Source organism: Sus scrofa, chromosome 16 (genome assembly GCF_000003025.6).
Source record: "Sus scrofa isolate TJ Tabasco breed Duroc chromosome 16, Sscrofa11.1, whole genome shotgun sequence".
In the NCBI taxonomy this organism is placed as follows: Eukaryota; Metazoa; Chordata; class Mammalia; order Artiodactyla; family Suidae; genus Sus; species Sus scrofa.
This window is the reverse complement of record NC_010458.4, coordinates 68,959,510-68,983,202: the sequence shown is the minus strand read 5'-3', so window position 1 is coordinate 68,983,202 and position 23,693 is coordinate 68,959,510. Positions and strand designations below refer to the sequence as shown.

Genomic DNA, 23,693 nt, shown 5'->3' with positions numbered 1-23,693 from the left:
GCACAGTTATCTCCATCTAACAAGCGAGAAAACTGAGGTTGAGAGAGGGGACTCATCTAGGGAAATACATCTAGGAAGTGACAGCGCTGAGGTTTGTCTGACTCTGCACCCCTGCCGCTGTCTGACGACTGGATGAGAACATCACGTCTACACCTCCCAGGTCCAAGCCTCTTCTGTTATCTCAATGAGCAAAGTTGTTTTCCTTTAACTGTGGAGCCTGTTTTCACCCTCTTTCCTAGGAGGAAAGAAATCTCTCCAGGTGATTTCAAGGAGCACCAGCCAGTCCCCAAGAAGGCAGGGCTATGTGGAGCTTCTGGTCCTGGGGGAACAGCACACACCCTCTGGGAGCAGTCTTGCTTGCATAGGCTGCTCACCTCACACTGTCATTCCTACGGTCAGGCCCACCCCTAACACTTGCAGAGCCTGAGCAAGGGTATAAATGGAGACCCACAGAGCACATGTCTGAAGATCTGGAAATTAGAAATTAAGGTAACAGGAATTCCCGTTGTGGCTCAGTGGAAACGAGTCTGACTAGCATCCATGAGGACTCAGGTTCGATCCCTGGCCTCTTTCAGTGGGTTAATGATCCAGTGTTGCGGTGAGCTGTAGGTGTTGGTCGAGGACTCAGCTCGGCTCGACTCGGCTCGGCTCGCTAGGCTCTGGCGTTGCTGTGGCTGTGGTGTAGGCCAGCAGCTACAGCTCCAATTGGACCTCTAGCCTGGAAACCTCCATATGTATCAGGTATGGCCCTAAAAAGATGAAAAAAAAAAAAGAGAGAGATAAAAGTAAATTAAGGTAAACTGTAAACAAACAAAAAATACCTGTTCTCTCTTCTTATTTTGACAAATATTCTTTCCTTGTGATCTGGACAGCCAAGTTTGAATTTAGCATTTGAAGGAGCTTCTCTCTGGAGCTTGGCAATGTGGGGAGAGCTGGCCCCTGCCCTGGCTCTGGGCACACCCCCTACCCCTTCCACCCTTGACTCTGCCTCCTACCCCAAAGGCTTCGAATAGGTGTGTAAGCATCACTGCCTGAACATCCCAGCTCTGTCCACGTGCTCTGTAAACAGCTGCACCTTGGCCCCTTGGGCTGGGTGGAGTCATTTTGGGTAGCCTGCTTCAGTCATGGCCCGATCTGGCTCTTTCTGTCCCCCTGAATCAGTTTGCAACAGTAGCAAATCATGGGTGCTGAGACAGGAGAGGCATGTTGCTAATATTAGTATGCCAGTCAGCTGCCTGGGGGCCACAGTCCCTGCTCTCAGCCTGGCACCAGGCCTGGAAGAGGGGCCTGGGGGCAGCTCCTTCCACAGCACATGAAGCACAGGGCAAGGAAATGAAGTCTTGAGCTATTGCTCCAGCCTGCAAACGAGAGATGGAGAGAAGGAGAGAGAAAAGAGAATCTTATGCTTTAGGCGGGGACGGAGGTCACCTAGATCATGAGAGTGTGTCTGCTTACATCTTACCTGAAATTTGCTTATGAAATCTTTTTGAGTCTTTTTTTTAATTGAAGTAGAGTTGATTTACTATGTTATGTTAATTTTTGCTGCACAGCAAGGTGACTCATATACATATATATTTTTTTTAAATATTCTTTTCCATTGTAGTTTATCACAGGATACTGAATATAGTTCCCTGTGCCATACAGTAGTCCTTGTTGCTTATCCATCCTATATATAACAGCTTATAACTGCGAACCCCAACTGCCCACTCCATCCCTCCCCCAACCCCCTCCCCCTTGGCCTGCTTGTTAAATCTTCTGATCTTTGGATTTGAAAAAGCATGGGATGCACCTCCCTTGGGGATGATATCAGCTGCAGTCCTGCAGGTCTGTGATTATCAAAGCGTCCTCTGGACCAGCAGCAGCAGTTTCACCTGTTATCAGACATGCAGATTTTTGGGTCCCCCTCTGACCTATTGAATCAGACACTCTGGCGGGGCCCGGCGCTCTGTGCTTAACAAGCCCTCCTGATGATTCTGATGCTCACGGAAGGCTGGGAACCGCTGATGCAGGCCAGGCGGAGCCACTGTTGTTTCAGAGCAGAGTAGCGATCCACGAGAATCCTGCTCATCCCTCGGAATTCATCTAGCAAATATTTACTGAGAGCCAACACTGTGTTAGGTGCTGGGGATTCAAGATACAGTCTCTGCCCTCAGGTTGCTCGCAGTCAAACTCAGGAGCAGGCAAATCAACGGATCACTGCACAAGGAAGTAATGACTGCTAACAGGACAGGCGAAGGTGCTCTGGTGGAAGAGTGTCAGGTGACACTCTCAGAGGCGGCTCTGTGGAAACTTGGAGAAGCAGGTATTGTCAGATGTAAAGCAGAGCACAGTCAGTGTTGCTGGTGACAAAGGCTCGCTCCTTTTTTTTTTTTTGTCTTTTTGCCATTTCTAGGGCTGCTCCCTCGCCATATGCAGGTTCCCAGGCTAGGGGTTGAATCGGAGCTGTAGCCACCGGCCTACGCCAGAGCCACAGCAATGCGGGATCCTAGCCGCGTCTGCAACCTACACCACAGCTCACGGCAACACCGGATCTTTAACCCACTGAGCAAGGCCAGGGATCATACCCGCAACCTCATGGTTCCTAGTAGGATTTGTTAATCACTGAGCCACGATGAGAACTCCTGTTTTTTTTTTTTTTTTTTTTTTAAAGGCTTGCTCCTTGACCAAACTTTTGACAGACTCCTCTTAGCCCTCTTCCCAGCTGGGCCATGACCTTGGCCCCCATTCTATCTTTGGTCCACCCAACCCAGTCTTAGCCAAGAATCCTGCTAAGTCACCCCCTCACCCTTGAGATTTGATCAAATTCCTCATCCCTCACCCTTGATGTCTAAGCTGGTAGCCTAACTTTAGGGGGAATTCTGCTAGGCCAGTTTAGCAAGAATTCCCCCACCCTTGGAGCCTTCTCTTAGTAATTTTCCATCTCTCGAACCCTTCACTCTGTTTATTGTCTAAATTCCCAGCTATCTATTGCATCCTAAGTGGAGCTCAGCTCTCACTCCCGTTGCAATACCCCTACTGCAGGAATCCTGAATAAAGTCTTCTGTACCAGTTTAACAAGTGTCAGAATAAATTTTTCTTTAACACTGGACAGGGCAACAGTTGTGTAGAGACTCCGAGGAATGAAAGAACATGGCCCAGTCTGTTCTGGCCCTTAGGATGTCCCGTATGTTAGAGCAGAGTGTGAGTGAGGTGAATAAGGACCAACATGGTGTGAGCCTGGGGAAATGAGCAGAGCTTTGGGAGGCTCTCCAAAAGGCGGGGGTTTGTCCTGAAGACAGTGGGATGCAGGGGGAAGTTTTAAGGAGAAGCGTAGCATGACTAGGCTTTCCCGCTGGAAAGATCTCTCTGGCAGGCTGCTTCACCGTGAATGGATTGGGGACCCCAAGCCTGAAGCCCCAAGAGGCCAGTGAGGAGACTGCTGTCCTTGAGTCAGAAACTCAAGCATTGGGGTTCCCGTCGTGGCTCAGCAGAAATGAACCCAACCAGTATCCCTGGCCTCGCTTGGTGGGTTAAGGATCTAGCATTGCCATGAGCTGTGGTGTAGGTTGCAGACGCAGCTCAGATCTGGCATTGCTGTGGCTGTGGCATAGGCCAGTGGCTATAGCTCTGATTAGACCCTGAGTCTGGGAACTTCCATATGCCGCAGGGGCGGTCCTAAAAGGCAAAAAAAAAAAAAAAAAAAAAAAGAAGGAAGGAAGGAAGGAGGGAGGAAGGAAGGAAGAAGAAAGAAACTCGAGCATTGTATGTTTAACAAGGTTCCCTGGCCAGTCAGCCGCAGCCAGGGCTGAGAATCACTGAGGTAGGAGGTGAAGAGACCAGGCTTGGTGACAGATTGACAGAGGAGGGCAGGCGTGATGGAGAGGAGGAATCCTGCGTGTGTGTTGGGGGAGGGGAGACGTCCCTCAGTCCGTGTGAGTCATCTGAGAGTCACTGTGTTTTCTGAAGGCAAATCACAATTCTGGACTAGCACGGTTATAACCTGAAAGCGCCATCCTCTCTTTCTAGGTGCAAAAGAGATGCGGGATTTTGAGGAGTTCCGTAAATGAACCATTTGATTTAAGGGATTTAATGAAGACACATTCATTCAAGATTGCCTACTGAGTACCTGCTAGGTGTGGGAATACAAGAGTAAGCAGAGATGGTCCCCATCTAGTGGGCAGGCTGATTTTATGTAAGAAATGACTCTAGTAAAAGTAAAATTACAGCTGTGCTAAGTGCTATGGAGGGAAAGTACTTACAGAATGTGTCATAAGGGATGTGTCCCAGCCTAGAGCATCTGGGAGTCTTCCCTATGATATGTCCTCTGCCCAAGGTACCAAGTATAAAAAACAGCTAGGCTCACAGTTCCCTTTGTGGCTCAGCAATAACAAACCCAACTGGTATCCATGAGGACATGGCCCTGCTCAGGGGTAAAAGATCTGGTGTTGCCGTGAGTGTTGCTGTGACTGTGTGAAGGCCGGCAGCTGCTGGCCCCTTTTCTGGGAACTTCCATATGCTGTGGGTATGGCCTAAAAAGACAAAAAAAAAAAAAAAAAAAAAAAAAAGGAAAGAGAAAAAGAAAAGAAAAAAAGACATAGCTAGGCTAAAAGGGAGGGTGCTACAGTCAGAAGGTGAGCATCAAAGGCCTTAGGGCAGGTGGCCTTTTCTTCATCAAAGGCCTTAGGCAGGTGGCCTTTTCTTCACCTGTTGGGCTCTTCACAGGTATGCCCAGATTCTGCAGTCTGTGGGAGAAGCCTCCGCAGGATGTATCCCTTTTCAGAAAGCCCACCGTGGAACTGGTACTAGCAGAATACCTCATGCTTCCCATGAGGGGCAGATGGCCAGAGGCCTGTGTGAGTGCCGTGGTGGCTTCGCACAAGCTGGCAGAATAGAACCAGGTGTGTGAGCGGAGACAACCTTGCAGCAAGGAGGTCATCTCGATCTCCACTGGGAAGTGCTTCCTGACAGCTGCTCTGAAGCGATTCTTCTTCAATTTCCATTTTATAGCTCCTTGTTCCCTCCTCAGCAGGAGGCTGTGTCTCCAAAGAAGTCAGGCTGACATCTCAGGCTGCAGTTATCATGTCCTTCCCCTAACTGAGATTTCCTGGTCATCTCCCACCTTTGGTGCTAAATTTCTCTGCTTTGACTCTATTCATAAATATTCATTAAGCACCTGCTGGGTGCTAAGGGAAATGGGAAAGGATAAGAAGAAAATTTGGATTGGCTTTTCCATCACCCAACTTGCAAGTGACCCCACAAGTCCATCAATAAATGTTTGTAGAGTAGAAACAAGGGATTGAAGTTAATGAGTGTTATTTAAAGCCCCAAAGGTACCCACAGCAGAACTAAATATTGCAATGTGTCTGTCTAGGATTTGCAGGCAAAAGGCAAAGGGGTGAGGTAAATCCTCATCAGTCATACTAAGAAGTCAATAGATACTGTGTAGAGTTGATAAATCAAGGAGCCCAGGGAATAAAGCTTTAACAGGAACCACCAGAGGATGACTCAGAGCAGTCAAGTGTTGGAGTCCAATGTCGTGAGATGAAATTTCACTTCTATTGCTTACCTACTGTGTGACCTTGGTTATATCACTTAACTTCTCTACATCTTAGTTTTCCTACCGGTAAAATGTTAATGATGGTACCTACCTCACGGGGTTGTGGTGAGCATCCACAGAAACAACGTACATAAAAGGTTTAGCACAGGGCTTGGCACATGGCAAGCAGTCAGTAAATGTTATCCAGGGCTAAAAGTAAAAACAGTATAAAAAAGGTTGGTCTCTGGGGAACAGGATGGGGTTGGGGGGTGGGGGTGGATATTTAGGGAGAATGCAGTTGCTATTATTATAAGTTCTCTGAACTATTTAATTTTGTGACCATATGCACATACCTCATTGCTGAAAATCAAATTTTAAGATATTCATACAAACTGGATGATTACTATAGAAAATGGGTTTTCTGGCTTGAATATCTCCACTCTGGCCACATTCAAACTCCTCCCCCTTCCCCGCCCTATCTTGTTTCTTTTTTATATTATTTTATCTTTATTAAAGTGTGGTTGATTTAAGTGTTGTGTCAGTTTCTCCCATATAGCATATCAACTCAATCATACATTTATATACATTTTTCTCATAATATCTTCCATCATGTTCTATCCCAAGTGATTGGATAGAGTTCACTGTGCTGTACAGTAGGACCTCAGTACTTATCCATTCTAAATGTAATAGTTTGCACCTGCCAATTCCAAACTCCCCGTTCATCCCATTCCCTCTGCCTGCCCCCTCCTTGGCAACCACACGTCTGTTCTCTATGTCTGTGAGTCTGTTTCTGTTTTGTAGCTAAGTTCATTTGTGCCATATTTTAGATTCCACTTAAGTGATATCATATGGTATTTGTCTTTCTGACTTACTTCACTTAGTATAGAAATCTCTAGTTGCATCCATCTTGTCGCAAATGGCATTATTTTTTTATGGCTGAGTAGTATTCCAGTGTATATGTGTACCACATCTTCTGATGGACACTTAGGTTGTCTCCATGTTTTGGCTCTTGTGAATAGTGCTGCTATGAACATATAGGGGTGCATGAATTATAGAGTGTTTTTTTTGAATTATAGTTTTGTCCAGATATATTCCCAGGAGAGGGATTGCTGGATTGCACAGTAGTTCTATATTAGTTTTGCCCTGCCCCATTTTCACCCTCAGTTCCCTCACCTCACCCCTCCTTATTCCTTTGCTTTCTCTTTGTGTTGATTGTCACTCACTTGTAACTGCTCTCCATAGCACTTGGTGTCTTACTTTGCTGGAACTGCTATAACAAAATACCACAGAGAGGGTAGTTTAAATAGAGAAATTTATTTTCTCATAGCTGTGGAAGCTAGAAGTCCAAGATCAAGATGTTGGTAGGCTTGGTTTTTGCTGAGGCCTCTCTCCTTGGCTTGCAGATGACCACCTTCTTGCTGTGCCTTCATGTGGCCATTCCTCTGTGCACTCATCCCTGGTGTCTCTTTGTATGTCCAGATTTTCTCTTCTTAGAAGGACACCAGTCACATTGCATTAGGGACCATTCTAAGGGCCTCATTTTAACTCAACAACCTCGTTAAAGGCCGCTTTCTCTAAATACTGATTCTGAAGTACTGGAGTGAGGGGGAGGCGGGTCAAGGGTTCAGTGTATTAATTTGGGGAGCATGCAGTTTAGCCTGTAATAGTGTCCTTGAGTCACTTGGCCCCCTTGGATGCAATGATGTTATGAGGCCCAAGATCAAATATCAGGCACATGTCTGGGGTAACGGTGTCACCTGGGCCTGCAAGCTGTGCATCTGCCATAAGGTGAGTGATCCCAGGGACTCTTAGAAATGTCCACATCCTTCTCCAAGGCCTCTTTGCCTACTCAGATGTGTGACAGCTCACTACATGAGGGTCCTGGGATTCGAGGCACCAGGACTTCTCCTGGACTCTGCCCCTACTGTGTTGCGTGACTGTGGACAAGTCACTTCCCTTTCCCTTAATTCCCTCCTCATAATATGAAGTCATTTGTCCTAAGAGACTTGCATTCTAACTCCTGCTCCTTCTTCCTCCATCTTTTCACTCTAGGAACCTTGAGCTCTTGTTTTCCCACCTCGGAGATGGCGATGTGGATCCAGCTCCTCTAGCTGGGCTCCTCTGGCCCTCATGAGACAGGTGCACTCCCAGTCCCCCACTGCTTTGGGGTCTGGTGGTCTTGTCCAACAGCCAGCATCTGGTTTTCCTTCGGGGCAGGGGTGAGTGAGTAACCCAGGCCTAGACAATGAGACTCAGTCCTGGGATTTTTAGGGAAGCTATTGGAAAAAAAGTCAGCTTCCCAAGCATTGCTAGCAGTCAGGATAATGTAAACCTGGGGCTACCAGAAGGCACCCTGTCACCTGAAGAGAGTAAGCTGCCTGAGGGCAAGGCAAAGAATATGTATAAAGAAGAAGCAGGAGTTCCCTTCGTGGCTCAGTGGAAGTGAATCTGACTAGGATCCATGAGGAGGTAGGTTCGATCCCTGGCCTTGTTCAGTGGGTTAAGGATCTGGTGTTGCCGTGAGCTGTGGTGTAGGTCACAGACCGGCCTCGGATCTGGCATTCCTGTAGCTGTGGCATAGGCCAGTGGCTACAGCTCAGATACGACCCCTAGCCTGGGAACCGCCATATACCGCAGGGGCGGCCCTAAAAAGCAAGAAGAAAAAAAGAAGAAGAAACAGAGTTGAGAATGTTTCTTAGGCTTGATGACATTCTTTAAACACCTGGATCTTGCTGTGCCTGAAGGCAAACTACCTTTGACATTTCAATTAAATAAGGCAGTAAATTTCTTTCCTTTTTATTTTTTTAAACATTTATTTTTATTGAAGTGTAGTTGATTTGCAATGTTGTATTAGTTTCAAGTGTACAGCAAAGTGATTCGGTTATATTCATGTAACTTAAAATAAGTTATATATATGTAAAACCTTTCACATATATATGTATGTTATTAAAAAGTACTGAATATAGTTCAGTACTTGTGTTATACAGTAGATCCTTGTTGTTTATCTAGTTTATTTATAGTAGTGTGTGTCTGCTAATCCCAAATTCCTAATTGACCCCTGTTTACCTTTCCCCTTCAGTAATCACAGGTTTGTTTTCTATGTCCGTGAGTCTGTTTCTGTTTTGTAAATAAGTTCACTTGTATAATAGTTTAGATTGCACATATAAGTGAGTTCATATGATATGTCTTTCTCTGACTTACTCCACTTAGTATGATAATCTCTAGGTCCCTCCATGGTGCTACAAATGGCATTATTTCATTCTTTTTTATGGCTGAGTAATATTCCATTATATGTATATATACCATATCTTTTTCCACTCATCTGTTGATGGATATTTTTGCTTCCATATCTGGGTTATTGTATATAGCACTGCGACAAACCTTGGAATGCAACTATCTTTTCAAATTTATAGAGTATTCATTTTTTCTGGATATATGCTCTTTCCTTCTTTTTCTCTTTATTTGTTTATTGCTCAAACCTTTTTTGAACTGATTTTCTGCCACTTTCTGAGGTCCTCCTTGTCTGCTTTTTTTTTTTTTTTTTTTAAAGGCACGTGGAAGTTCCCAGGCTAGGGGTCAAATCGGAGCTGCAACTGCTGGCCTATGCCACAGGTACGGTGATACCAGATCTAAGCTCTTTCTGAGACCTACACCATAGCTCACACAATGTGAGTTCTTTAACCAACTGAGTAAGGCCAGGGATTGAACCTGCATCCTCATGGATACTAGCTGGGTTTGCAACCCGCTGAGCCACAATGGGAACACTGGTCCTTTTTGTCTTTGAACGTTGTTTATCAAGAAAATCTTTCTCATATTCCTTCTTTTTTTCTTTCTTTTTTTGCTTTTTTAGGGCTGCACCTGTGGCATATGGAAGTTCCCAGGCTAGGGGTCAAATTGGAGCACTGGTCTATGCCACAGCCACAGTAACACGGGATCCGAGCTGCGTCTGCAACCTACACTACAGCTTATGGCAACACTGGATCCTCAACCCACCGAAGAAGGTCAAGGGTTGAACCTTCATCTTCATGGATACTAGTCAGATATTCCTTCTTTTTCTTAGCAAACTCCTACACATCCTTCAGGATCCACCCAAATGTCATCTCCCTTGTAACCTCTCCCATGAGTCCCTAAGAAGAATGAGAAGTTCCCTTCTCTGGGCTCTCATGGCAGCCTGTACATTCCTCCAATGAAACGCTTAACAATTTATATCACGTTTTTGCATGGTTGTCTGTTCAGGTCCCTGTGTTTAAATGCTTGTTCATCTTTGAACCCCCAGTGCCTGGATCAAGGACTAGCACAGAGTCTGCATTTGATGAATGAGGGAATAAATGAGTATATAAGCTGAATCCTTCTGCTGTGACATCAGCCCTCTTTTGGGTTGTTCAAAAGAAATAGAAACCAATTTGTCACTCTGATCTATGCAGATTAGTCACAATTTAATCAACTATAGGGTGGTGTGATATATTTACTAAGCTAAGTTAAGTGCTGCAAAAAAAAAAAAGTCCAATTTTAATGCTGAATTGTCCGTGCTTTTATTTTTGTTTTTTTAAATGATTTTCATTTTTTCATTACAGTCAGTTTACAATGTTCTATCAGTTCTTTACTGTACAGCAAAGTGACCCAGTCACACACATATATATACTTTCCTTTTCTCATGTTATCCTCCATCATGCTCCATCACAGGTGACTAGATATAGTTCCCAGTGCTATACAGCAGGATCTCACTGCTTACCCACTTCAAAGGCAATAGTTTGCATTGTCCGTGCTTTTATACACCTACTGTCCCTCGCCTCTCATCTCTCTTGTACTTACATGAGAAGCCACATGGCATAGTAGACTAGGAGGCAGGGGACCTGGGTTCTAGTGTGCAGTTCCTCTAGGAATGTGTGGAGCTCATCTTCATTATGAAGGGGCTGGACCAAATCAGGAGCTGAAACCTCCAAGACCCACAGGGGCTATAGTGGTGACTTGGTCTCAGTGACCACTCAGCCCCAGCTTGTTAAGGCCATGTCTTGCAATTTTTAAAAGAAGTCGGGAGTGTACATTTTTCTAAAAAAATGCACACTTAAACATTTTTTTTTATAGACCTAGACTGTGAAGATTCAAATACCCTCATACATTGCTGATGGGAATGTAAAAAGATTCAAACCCGATGGTGGGGGATGTGGCAGTCTTTCAAAACTACAGATGCCTTTTCCCTTTGACCCAGCAAATCCTTCTTCTAGGAATTTCTCCTGAAGATTCACTTCCATACTCCAGAACAAGGGGGGCAAGAAGTTATTCACTATGACATTATTTTAATGGCCCCAAATTGAAAACAACTTCAAATTTCCTTTTCAGATTTGGGGACTGTTGAACTTTGTTTTTTCCATACATTGTGGAGTACTTTGCAATTGGAAAAAAGAATGGGACAATCTCGAAGTATTTATACGGCAAGATCTCCAAGACCAGGTACATGATAAAAGCAAAGTGCAGCACAGTGAATAGAAAAGTGCTCTTCAAACTCAAATCCTCCAGCTGAGGACAGAGAGCATTTGCAAAGCCCACTTCATTGGCTTTCTCCTAGCTCTCCCTGAAGCTGGGGGTATGGTGTGTGTGTGTGTGTGTGTGTGTGTGTGTGTGTGTGTGTGTGCGCGCGCGCGCGCGCGCGCTCTTCTTACAGTAAGGGACAAGGACCTGTAGACCTCCTACGGGGACAAGTGCTACCCAGAAGGCATTTTCCAAAATCCCATTAGAATGGCCTAGGGGAGTCACGTTGCTGTAACTTTGCAGAAAGCCTGTTGCGCTGGATTCTAATATCAATTCTGTCCTCAGCAGCCCAGAAGACCTTTCTCCTTCCTCCCACCAAATACAATTGTAATTTGTATGTTCATTTTTTACAATGCTTTTTCTGCCACTAGATTGTGAGCCTTAGGAGACCATGATTGATCTATTTGCCCACCACTCAATCTCTAGTACTTGTCATAGTGCCTGGCATGTAGTAGGTTCTTAATAAATATCTACTGAATGAATGACTAAATGACTAATGGGTGATGGACATGAAGAACTGAGCATAGTGCCCAGGCCTGGTGTCATTTTCAATTACAGGTGGTAGAAGTTTACTTAATGTTGGGATGGGGTGATTACTAGTTGTATGACTTTAGGCAGATTGATAAAATTTCCAAGCCTTGGTTTTCTCATCTGAATTATGGATGCAGTAATACCTATTCCCAGGTGTTGTTGTGGGTAATTTTTTTTTTTCTTTTTTATGGTCACACCTGTGGCATATGGAAGTTCTTGAGCTAGGGGGTTTGAATTGGAGCTGCAGTTGAGGCCTACGCCACAGGCACCGCAACACCAGATCTGAGCTGTATCTGTAAATTGTGCCACAGCTTGCAGCACTCTGTAAGCCACTGAGTGAGGCCAAGGATCGAACCTGCATCCTTACAGAGACAACATCAGGTCCTTAACCTGCTGAGCCACAACGGGAACTCCTGGTTGTTGGGTACTGATGAGATAACACAGACAAATCCCTCAGTGTATGGTTTGGCACATAAACAGTAAGTAGAGGTTATTACTAGAGGGAAATAGCATAAAAGAAATAACCCGAAGAATCAAGTAAATAAATCCCTTGATTGATGTTGAGGTGCAAAAATTGCACAAAGAGACTCTCTGCACCTTCTCCTGTCCTCAGAAGTAGGGCAGCCATCCATTCTTCAGGAAGTGCTGGTTGAACAGATACTACATGCTGGGCACCATGCCAGCAGCAAAAAATGAGTAATTAATGAGTATGAATTTCTTTCTGGGGTGATGAAAACGTTCTAGAGCTGATTGTGGTTACACACAGCTCTGTGAATATACTAAAATCCATTGACTTGGACACTTGATGTGGGTGAATGTATTGAATGGCGTATGAATTATATCTCAATAAAGCTATTAAAAAAGAAAAGAGAAGTTCCCACCATGGCTCTGCGGAAACGAATCTGGCTAGTATCCATGAGGACACAGGTTCAATCCCTGGCCTTGCTCAGTGCCAGGATCCGCGTTGCTGTGAGCTGTGGTGTAGGTCGCAGATGTGGCTTGTATCCCACATCGCTGGGGCTGTGTGTAGGCCAGCGGCTACAGCTCCAGTTTGACCCCTAGCCTGGGAACCTGCCGTGGGTGTGGCCCTAAAAAGACCAAAAAAAGAAAGAAAGAGTAGACCTGAGTCTACTCCTTCCTACATGGGCAAGTCACTGCGCCTCTCTGCTTCAGTATTCTCCTCTGGAAAATGGGAATAATGATCAAACCTACCTCAGAGGATTTTTGGTGATGATTAAAAGGAATAATGTTTGTAAAGTGTTAACTTAGAGCTTGGTTTGTAACAAAATCTCCATTAAAGTTAGCTAACAGCATCCTGTCATCTTTATTCATATGTAAATGCTAAAATAGAAACTACACAAATGGGATGGGCTCTTAGAGCTACTGGCTGGGAGGAGGAAGGAGTCAGGCGGGAGGTGAGGAGGAGGCGAGGACATCAAGCTGGCTAAGAGTTTATCCACGCAAAGGGTGTACAGGGCAGCCCTGGAAGAGGGATCAGCATGAGCAAGGGCATGGAGGCCAGAAGCCACAGGATTAAGGTAAGCAGTTACGAGCAGATTAGCACAGACTGCAAGGCCAATCCTTGAACTTTACTGTGAATACAATGGGAAGACCACCAGCAGGAAGCAACATGGCAAGTCTATGTACCAGAATAGTCACTGTGGTGGTGGGAAGATGGATTCTGATAGGTTCAGGACTCAAGTGGTAGAGGAGTTAGGAGACTACTGCAACAATTCAAATGAGATGATAAAGGCTTTAACTTGGACTCTGAATCTAGAGTATCAAGGCCAAGGCTCCTTAGATCATAAGGGACAGAGACTCACTTATGACGTCAAGGAAAGGGTATACAGCGGGAAACCCCATAGACACCGTAGGGCAGGGATCTGGAACTAGAAAACCAAGAGTCAAGGCAGTTATCCTTCATAATTGTCTCTCTCAGCATCTCTGTTCCTTGCACCTCTGGTCCATTGTGTTTTCAACTAGGGCACTTCTTGTTGTTTGTGATGGTATCCCCTTTCCAATAACTTCTCATTGTTTGTCCTGAGAAGAATCTCCACCCTGATGCTACCTGAACTTCCACTTTTAGGACCCACAGCCAGCTGCCTTCTCCATTCTCTGCCACTTGATTCCAATTTCTGAGACCTAATCTGAGTGGCTCTGCTCATCCTTTTGATCTAGGTCAGGCAAGCATAGGCCAAGGGTTTGTGGTAGCTGAGGGTGGAGCCAGTCCACAATGTAAAGAATTTGGTCAATTGAGGTAGCAGAGTTCTGATCAGGGATTCTTCTTGCCAGCACCTGCAATACGCTTCATATAGTAGGCCTGGGGGGAAGGAATAGATTTAAAATTTATTAGGCAATAAAATTAGCATTATTAGATAATTGTTTGAATGTGGGAGGTGAGCTGGAGTGGAGGCCAGGATGACATCAGGGGTTGGCTTGGGTAACTAGGAGATTTTTCAGCTCCTTTCCTCTGTGTGGGTGCCGTTCTCAGGTTCTCGGGAAGCTTCTCCCCTTGATTCAGGTAGGGTCCCAGCAGAAAATGCATGGTTTTCCTACTCTGGGAAATGTGAGACACATTTACTAAGAGGCCCATGGGACAGGGTATAGGGTAACAGCCAAGGACCGTGTAGTACCCTGGGGCTAGAAACAGTGGTGTGCTGTCCTGAAGGGTAGGGGAAGGCACTTCTCAGAATCCTGAGAGGGATTCTCAGAATCAAGAGAGCCTGACAGGAGCTGTGGCCTTTAGTAGTGGCTACAGCCAGCCTGTGGCATCAGCCCAGTAAGGAAGCTGGGAGAGGAAACATCCTGACCTGGCTCTTCTGCCTCCCTTCGGTATCCTGCCCTGGCTCCCCAAGGGCTAACTCCAACAGGAAGACAGAGCAAGGAAGCCCACTGATGCATCCTATAGCACCTCTCTGGGGCCAGGAGGGACAAAGATAAGATGTCCAATCCACTCCTCATGGTGGATCTGGAAGGGACCACTGCTTCCTAAACCAACCCAAACCCAAAAACCTCCGCAAAATTCATAGCGATTGTTCTACTTTGCCTTGGGTAGGTCAGGTGTCCATGCCTGGACCAATCACGTAGGGGGAGTAAATAGCATCACTTTCTGATTGGCTAAGCCAGAAGCTGAGGGTGGAGTCAGCTCTGATCCAGCCTCCCAGCTGAGGTGCAGGAAGGTAAACCCTCAAAGGATACCAGAGTGTTGTCAACTGACCGGATGAAAAGGACGGATGATCACCGATGCCCATGGCAGGACTCATGGAGGACTTTTGAGCAGGGGTGGGAGGTAGGGGTTGCGGGTACGGAGTGTTGTTGTTCCTGTTGGACCTATACGGGAAGAGATTGTGGTGAGCCCAGCAGTCAGAGCTGGAGCTGCGCCCCCTCCAGGCCTCAGTTTCCTAGCAAGGAGGAATCTTTTAATATTCTGTGGCTCTAGCGCTTACCGGCCAGTCGTTAACCAACAAGTTTAGCCTCTCATCAAGAGTGCAGACCCTTTGTCTCCAGTAAGGACCACCAAGCCTTGCTTTCTGAAATCATTCCTTTCAGGTAGACCTAGAAGAGACCTCTTCGGACCCACTTAAGTTTGCTGGAAGGTGCCACCTAGTGGAACATCCGATGACATGCCGCTTAGGCCAAAGGAAACCTAGAAGGGTTTTAGAGCTTGAAAGTTATGGAGGAGTAGTTTGCTTACACTTGGCTGCACCTAGGAATGGCTGAGTCCTACCCCTAGAGGTTCTGACTTAATTGGTCTAGGGTGCAGGGTGGGCCTCTAGAGTTTTAAAAGGTCCCAGGTGATTCCAAAGTTAAGAGCAGCCGAAGTGAAGACCACTGGGTTATAGTGTATCCAAGTTTATTTCACAGAAGTGCCCACAGATGATGTCATTTCTCCAAGAGCCTTAAACTTCTAGGAAGCCCCTTGCCCCTGCACCCCACCACCTCTTTATTTGTACTTTGTACAATGTTCTTCCTTTATGGAAAATGAAAAGTAATTGAACAGGAATCACTCATTTCCCAAACCCTGATACACACACACACACACACACAAGCATTTTAATGGTAGAAACAGAAGGAGGATGGCTTCCTCTACATTTGACATTTGAATCTGACCCTTCTGACTAATAGTCTGAATTATACCCACCCTGTGATGTAGTATATTTGCTCTTTGAAATGTACGACCTTCTCTGTTTGCTCTTTCAAAATGTATCCTACTTGAGGCACCTTCCACAGTCACTGTCTTGATTCAATAACATTCCTTTATGGTTGGCAGGATTGGTTTAATTGGCATCTCAGTGTGGAAATGACAAAGTAGACTCCAAGAGAGAAGCAATTTTCTGTCTAGAGGTCATTTTGAATAGGCATCCTGCAAACCCTTTCTTTTTATTCAGACTCGGAGCTGAAATGCCGCTACGTACACACACCGGACTGAACCACCAGAATAGTGTTCCATGTCTGACTGCCCTCCTCCCATCCTACCTTGCAAGACTGAGTCCCAGAATTTTAGAACTAAAAAAGACCTCAACAAGCATCTGGTTTAACTACTTTAATACGACCATATTCTTTTTTTATCTAGACATCTTTAATTCTTGCTAATGCATACACTCTTGGATCCATTCATGATAAATATGATGCTCAGAGAATTTGAGTGGCCAGTCTGAAGCTGCACAGGAAGGTGGGAGCAAAGTCTGGACTGATGCGGGCTCATCAGAGCCATGCAGGGAAATTTCAGCTCCAGAACTTGTGTCCTTTTGCTTTATATTTAGAATTGTGACCCTTGTTAAATGACCAGCCTGGTAGACCCAGCAGTTTGGGTCAAAGACTCGAGTGTTAATGAGTTTCTTGAGTGCAGATTTTAAGGAGGTTGATTAATTAATCGATTCATTCATTCACTTCCCAAGTGTTTGTTGAGAACTTGTTGGGGGCCAGGTACTATTCTAGGCATTGAGGATATGCTGTACTAGGCATTGAGCAAAACAAACAGAAACAACATGATCTCTGTCCTCATGGGGCTAATAGTCCAGTGGTGGAGACATAGCAAACAATCACCCTGTAAGCAGAAACACTCTGACTTAAGGAAGCCATTGCCAAGAGGTCGCATAATTACGGAGCTTAGTTTTTCTGAGAGTGTTTGACGAGCTCCAAGGAGAGGAGGAGCAAGAAGTCTTTAGGTTTGCCGCATGCACAGACGTCCAACACCCATAGCCTCTTGGATTTTGCTTAGAGTCAAGCAGAGCTCTCTCTCTCACCAGCTTGGGAATTATGTCATTACAGAGTCATTATTATCTGCATTTAGCTTATGAGGAAATTGAGGCTCAGAATAGCTAAGGGGCTTGGCCAAGGTTAACGATGTTAGAGGTTGACTGATTATCAGACCAACACCTCCTGACTTGCTGATCTGTTCCACTTTCACACCCCTCAGTGCAGGCCTAGGCCATACCAGCCTGAGGGTACAGACCTTGGCAAATGGGATCAGCCTTACTGTGAAAGCCAAGGTAAGGCCATCTAGTAGGAAGGGCTCTCATATCCTCATCAGGAAGTCTGATGGCTTTCCTGTCCTGTTGCCTCTCTTCTAGCTGAGCCTTCTTGCGGAAGGCTGTCCTGGCGGGATCCTGAAAGATCTGCAGGTAACTGATGACAAAAGGGACAACTGAAGAGTGAGTGAGAAAATAAGCAGATCATTTAAAAAAGGAAAAGAGGAGGTCCCTTGTTGTGGCTCACTGGTTAACGAACCTGACTAGGATCCATGAGGATGCATGAGGGTTTGATCCCTCACCTTGCTCAGTGAGTTAAGGATCCGGCGTTGCTGTGAGCTGTGGTATAGGTCGCCGATGTGGCTCCGATTCTGCATGGCTGTGGCTGTGGTGTATGCCAGCAGGTACAGCTCCAATTTGACCCTTAACCTGGGAACTTCCATATCCTCGGGGCAACCTGAAGAAGACAAAAAAAAAAAAAAAAAAAAAAAGGAAAAGAGTAAAGTAAAGGAAGTACAGTTGGGAAAGTGGGGGAAGAGAGAAGATGCTCATCAAGTGTGTGTGTTAAACCTTTTCTATGTGCCACGCACGTATGTTCCAGGATGTGGAGACAGAGTAAGAATGAGCAGATGAGGTCTCTGCCCCCTGCCGGTGACAATCCATTTGGAAGGGCTAAAAAAAGAGTCAACAAGCAAATACATAGATCTATGGCCGAGAGGGATATGCACTATGAAGAAAACACAGCAAGAGGTCAAGTACAGAGGAGAACACTTCTAGTGCGCTGTCAGGGAGAGTCTCTGGGAGGAGGGGAAGTTTAAGCTGAAACCTGAAAGCTAGGAGGGAGCAACACTGGGGGAAGTTGGGGGAGACAATATTCCTGGCAGAGACAAGGGCTAACGTAAAGGCCTGGGGTTGGAATGTCCTGACGCTTTCAAGGACCAGGACGAAGGTGGGGCTGGCTGGTTTGGAGTGAGTGACAAGGAGCGTGATTGATGAGATTGGAGAGGCTTGGGCCAGAGATGGAGGTTTTTGCCATGCAGCTGATATCCTGTCCATCCCTCATTGGTGTTCTCTGGGTGCTGGACTTTTATTTTACCCATAGCCACTAGTCACACTGGACCAACGTCTGCAGTAAGTGCTTTATATACATGGTCTTATTTAATGCCCACAATGGGCCTAGGAGGGCTCACTCTGAAAACATTTCTTGATCACTTTCAGTTGATGTCCAGATCAGTTTTCCCAGGAAAACAGCCAGAGCGCATGTGCTGCTCACACATCTCCAATGGTGTTGTCTCGGTGAGAGGAATAAAGCCCTAAGAGGATCTCCCCAACCCCAGGGCCCATGCCTGGCGCATCCCGCATTGTGATCAAAGCGCCCTGGGATTAAAGCTGGGTTCGTTGGCTAGTTTCTATTGAGAGCTGACCCGGCTGGTGTGCAGCTTTGATCAACAAGTCACTCAGGTGAAACATAAGAAAAAGCTCAAATCCAATTTTGTGCAGAATCCTCGTGGGAGCTGAGAGGGGTAGGCAGGAGACACTGAAGATTTTCTCATACATGACTTCAGCGGCTGTACTTCCCTCTAGCAGTAATTATTCAGTACCTACTGTGTTCCAGGCCTGGAAGAAGCCACAGTTTAGCTTTATGTGATTGAGCAGAGTATGAGCTGAAATCCATGTGCCCTGGCTCCACCAGCTCTGCTTTGGCCCAGGGGGAGGTGGGCACTCTCTTTGCAAATTCTTCCACCTAGAAGGATTGGTTTTCTAATTCACAAAAAGAGAAGTATGTGCTAGTAGAGGATGAAAAATTACAAAGTTCCTCCTTGCTTGGAGCTCACATTGTAGAGAGGGGAACCAAAAATGATACCTGTTCTAAAGAAGATCAAGCAAGAGGAGATAACGGAGGCATTCTTTGATATTTTAGATCAGCTGGTGAGGGAGGCTCTCTCTAAGGAACATTTGACTTGGTTCCTGAATGACGGGCGGGAGAGAACTGTGCAGCCATTTGGAGGAGGAGATTCAGTGGCAGAGCCAATTTGCAAAGGCCCTGAGATCATTATTAACTTGGTGTATTTGAAGAATTGTAGCAAGAAGACCAGTGTAACTGGATGAGGAGAGAGGGCAAAAATCTAGAAGTTGGGTCAGATCATAGAGGCCCTCACAGGCTGTGCTAAGGATACTCTGAGCTTATTCTAACTTGAAGGGAAGTCCTAGGTGGATTCCCAGGAGCAGAGTGAGCCTCATGTTTGTAAAAGGATCACTCTAGCTACTGTTTCTGGCACTGTGCTTGGTGCTGTGGAGGTGCATAAAAGTGTTGCAACACTGTCTTTCCCTCTAGGAACTTCCACTTTTGTCAAAGAGATAGGATGGAAATCCACTAGCACATCAACTGCAGTATAAAAAAACCAGGGGGCTATTCAGAACAGTATTATTCACCATAGCCAAAAAGGTGAAAGTAATCCAAAATGTCCCTTCGTAGTTGAACAGATAAACAAAATGTGGTACATGCATACAATGGAATATTATTCAGTTTTAAAAAGAGGTGCAATTCTGACACATACTACAACAGGGGTAAATCTTGCAAACATTGTTGTGTGAAGTAAGCTAGACGCAAAGGACAAATATGTATGATTCCACTTAGAAGGAGTACCTCTAATGGTCAGCTTCTTAACAACAGAAAGTAGAATGGTGAGTATTTACCAGGGACTGAGGGAGAGGGGGAATTGGGGAGTTAAGTGTACCATGGGTACAGAGTTTCAGGTTGGGATAATGAAAAAGTTCTGGAGTTGGATAATGGTGATGGTTGCACAACAATGGGAATGTACTTCATGCCACCGAATGTTTAAAATGGTAAATTTTGTTATGCATATTTTACCACGAAACATTTTTTTTAAAAAAAGGTATAGGGCTAGGATCTAGGGATGGTAGAGTGGGCATTCTAGGCAGAGGTGATATCAAGAGCAAGCCCGGGAGGCAGGAATGTGTGTGTGCTCTGAGACACTGCATGAAGGCCAGTGGGCTGGGGCACAGCGAAGATGCTAAAGGGTGAGGATTGTTCATCTATGGCCTTGTAGGATCTTGTGGTTTCTTATGGGAATCCAGTGGAAGATGGGAAGCCATGGAGGGATTCGAGCAGAGGAGTGATGCTCTCTGATCTTTGCTAAACCAGGATCATTCTGGCTGCCGCTTTTCTTGAACCTGAATTTCACTTGCAAACAAGGATAAGAAAAGCACTTATTACCTCATTAAAAGAAGGTAATGCTTGTCAAGGGTTTAGCATGGTGCCTGGTGTACAGTAAACATTTCAATAGAAGGTAAGCACGACCATGACAAATCCAAGACAGCAGCCCCCCTGAGGAGAGTTTTGGAGGACTTCATGGAGGAGGTGGCAATTCAACTAGACATGGAAGTGGACAAGGTTTCCCCGCACATAGATGGAGATGAGGAGAGGGCTTTCTAGGTGAAAGGAACCGCATCATCAACAGCACATAAAGGAAAACAGCCTTTATGCAACTGGTCAGGGCAGAGCAGAGGGAAGAGAATATTTGATCAGCTCTAGTAGGTCACAGAGAGGAGTGTGGCCTCTATAGAGCCTTAGGCTATGACGTTTTGGAGTTTTTGTAGCAGATGTCAAGGTCCGAGCTGATTTCAGAAAACTGAGTCCCCGTGGCCTGCAGCTGGAAGAACTGGGAGGCAGGAGTCACCAGGACGCTGAGCCAAGGCTGGGGCGGAGGGAGGAAGCTGGGCCGGAGACTTAGAAAATCAAGAGGACACAAGTGTAGTTGACCAAAAAGGAAGGCAACCAAAAGGGCGAATGTGTCTCAGCATCAGACAGGAAGCAATTAAGTGAAGAGCACTGAGGAGCCACAGGCGTCACCTTCGGGAGTCAGGCTCCCCGGCCGCTGGCCACAGCTCCCTGCGCCTAGGCGGCCGACTTCCTCAGAGCCCTTACTACGATTATAGACACATTCGCTCGCCTAATGTGATTATGCGTTTAATGTTTCAGATCCCAGACGTCAAGGCTCGAGTTTGTTTTCACTTCCTCCTGGTGCCTGACACAGTTTGCTTAGAAGCTGAACGGGAGATAGGAACTGACAAGAGGTTTCGAAAAAGTGCTCGGTGAGCTGAGTGCCTAGAAGCACTCGTAGGACTGGAGGGCATTCCAACTCCAAGGAGGCTGGACTTGCGTAAGAAAAGGTCCCGCAGTCTGCAGGGACAACAGACGGGTAGCCGGTGCAAACCGCACTCCCCACTTTACACAGGGCGTTCACACGTACAGCCAGGACCTCAGAGGGAAGAAAACTACGACAGTAACGCGCGCGTGCAGCGCAGCTGTGGCCCCACTTCCCGCCTGGGAATGCCGAGGCCCGGGGTGCAAGGGAGGTCCGCGGGTCCTGTGGCCGAGCTTAGAGGGGTGGGAAGCCACAGCCCTGGGGGCTGCAGGCGCTGAGCATCCGGCGGGACTCCAGCACACTCTGCTTATCCCATGGGAGCCCCAAAACTCCCGACTGGAGTCCGGAGCCGAGGTGGCCGGCGGGACTTTGGGGTCCGCGCAAGCGGGTCCCGGCGCGGACCAGTTAGCGCCCAACTCGCCAACTCCCGGACTTTCGCAAAGCTCCCGCGGGCGGGGGAGCAGCGGAGGAGCGGGCCGCACCATTGCGGTCCAAGAGGGGGGAGCGGTCCCCAGAGGGGCCCGCTGCGTCCGGGCGGAGCACGAAGGGCCGTGAGAAGGCCGGGGCCCATAGTGCACCATGCTCTGTCACCGATACCCAGGAGGCCAGGGCAGAGCGCGCGGCTCAGCGGGACTCGTGGGCGTGGGTGTTGGTGGCGACCTCCCCGCGGCGGCGGCGCGGTGGCTGAGCCCGGCTCCCTGGCCGGCGAGCGGCGGAAGTGCCGCGGAGTTGGAGCGGGGCCGGCGCCGCGGCCGCTTCTTCTCGCCGAGCTGCTGCCGCCGCCGGGCGGACGGGCGGACGCGCGGAGCTGTGGGCGGCGCGGCGGGGCCGGCGGGGCGCGGCGGGGCTGACCGGCCCCGATGAGGCGGAAGGAGAAGCGGCTTCTGCAGGCGGTGGCGCTGGTGCTGGCGGCCCTGGTCCTTCTGCCCAACGTGGGGCTCTGGGCGCTGTACCGCGAGCGGCAGCCCGACGGCACCCCCGGGGGAGCCGGGGCAGCGGTGGCCCCGGCGGCTGGACAGGTGAGTCCCTCAGCTGCCATGGAGTTGGGAGCACGCTCTCCTCGAAATCACTTTAATCTTCGGTTCCTTTTTCTGTCGTCGCCTGTCTGTCTCCTCAGAGTCAGCGCCAGAGAAGCCTCTGTTCTTCCCATTTTTTTGGATGGGAAAACCGAGGCTCAGAGGAAGACCGGGATTTGTCCACGGCCCTGCGCCATTTAGAAACCGAACCAGAACTAGAAACCAGGACTTCTGAAGCCCAGTCTGGTGCTTTCTTTCTTACCATAGGTTACCATCCTCCTTGGTGTCCCCTCACCTTTTCCACCCTCCCTCTCTCTTGGAGAATCCGGTCAGCATCCGTGTATCCCAGGATGACTCTTCTTTCTGGAGATGCCAGTCCTTCTGTTTGGTGTCCAGGTCTTTTTTTCTCTTTTCCCCTCACCTGCTGATCCTGGTGTTACCTACTCAGGCCAGCCCCTTTCCTGTTTACCCCTCTGCCCTAAGAGACACCTGGACCTCCCCTCCTCTTCACGTTTGTTCAGCCTCCTTCCTTCCCAGCTTTATTTCTTCCGCAGACCCTGTGGTTTCCTTGGAGGATGCAAAGATCATGCTTGGAGCTTCAGGACCTGGGGGCTGAGGGTGGTTGTGCTCTGTCTTTGAGGGGCCAGCTGCCTTTGGCTGTCTGAGAATCCAGAAGTGGGGGCTGTGGCGGAAGGAACCCCAAATTTCCCAGGGGCTGTTTGTGGCCAGTTCCCTGAGGATGGAACATGCAGTCCCTGTCCCTTCTCAGAGTACTAAGACCCCTACTGAACTTGTCAGGGTTGATCAGGTGTGGTGTTTCTTGCTGCCAAGACTTGCTCTTGATTGTTTTTGTCTCCTCTAAACTCACCCATGTATGTGTGTGACGAGTACATATAGACTGATAGCCAAGGCTCTATCAGATCCCTCCTGCTCCCAGCTCCTGGCTCAGGTAGTGCCAGTGAGAGTATATATGTTTGGGCTCTTTCACATAGTGGGACATTTCAGGTTTTCTTGTGAGATTTATTCAGTCCCATGGGAAGTGCATAATTTGCGCATCAGGGTTGAACTTGACTGATGGTTGGCAGGACAAGAGAAGAGGCTGACTTTGGATGGTTTTCCTTTCTCTCCGGAAAGGAATCAGAATCAGGCTGCTGTCTGGAGGAGTCTGGCTTCTTGAGTACAGAGGGCTCTTTGCTACAGGGCTGACCAATTTACGTGCAACCTGTCACTCCAGCATTTGTTGCAAACCATTCTGAAGGGCCTGGTTGATCTTTCTGGTAGATCTTACTGTTTGGAAGCTAAGGCCCCAACTCCTTTCCTAACCCCCTGTCAAACCCTGCCAGCTGACTTAGACCCCTCTTCCTTAAATTCTATATCCAGATTGGTTTTTACTTCATGAAATCTCTTTTTTTCTGTTCCTACCCTGCACCAGCATTAGGGACAGGAGGTCAGGGTTCTGTCC

The 23,693-nt window shown here is 47.2% G+C and overlaps 1 protein-coding gene across 5 annotated transcripts in view; it reads left to right on the top strand.

The window, feature by feature from the left end:
* Positions 1-23,693, top strand: part of GALNT10 (polypeptide N-acetylgalactosaminyltransferase 10) — a 308,767-nt gene that overhangs the window by 49,557 nt on the left and 235,517 nt on the right. The window contains exon 1 of one of the 5 annotated variants that reach the window (XM_021076942.1): positions 21,947-22,234. The exons of the other annotated variants lie outside the window; for them this stretch is intronic. Coding sequence (XP_020932601.1) covers positions 22,076-22,234 — 159 coding nt within the window. The 5' untranslated portion in view covers positions 21,947-22,075. Of the gene's footprint in view, positions 1-21,946; positions 22,235-23,693 lie in introns of those variants that run through there. 5 annotated transcript variants of the gene reach the window in all.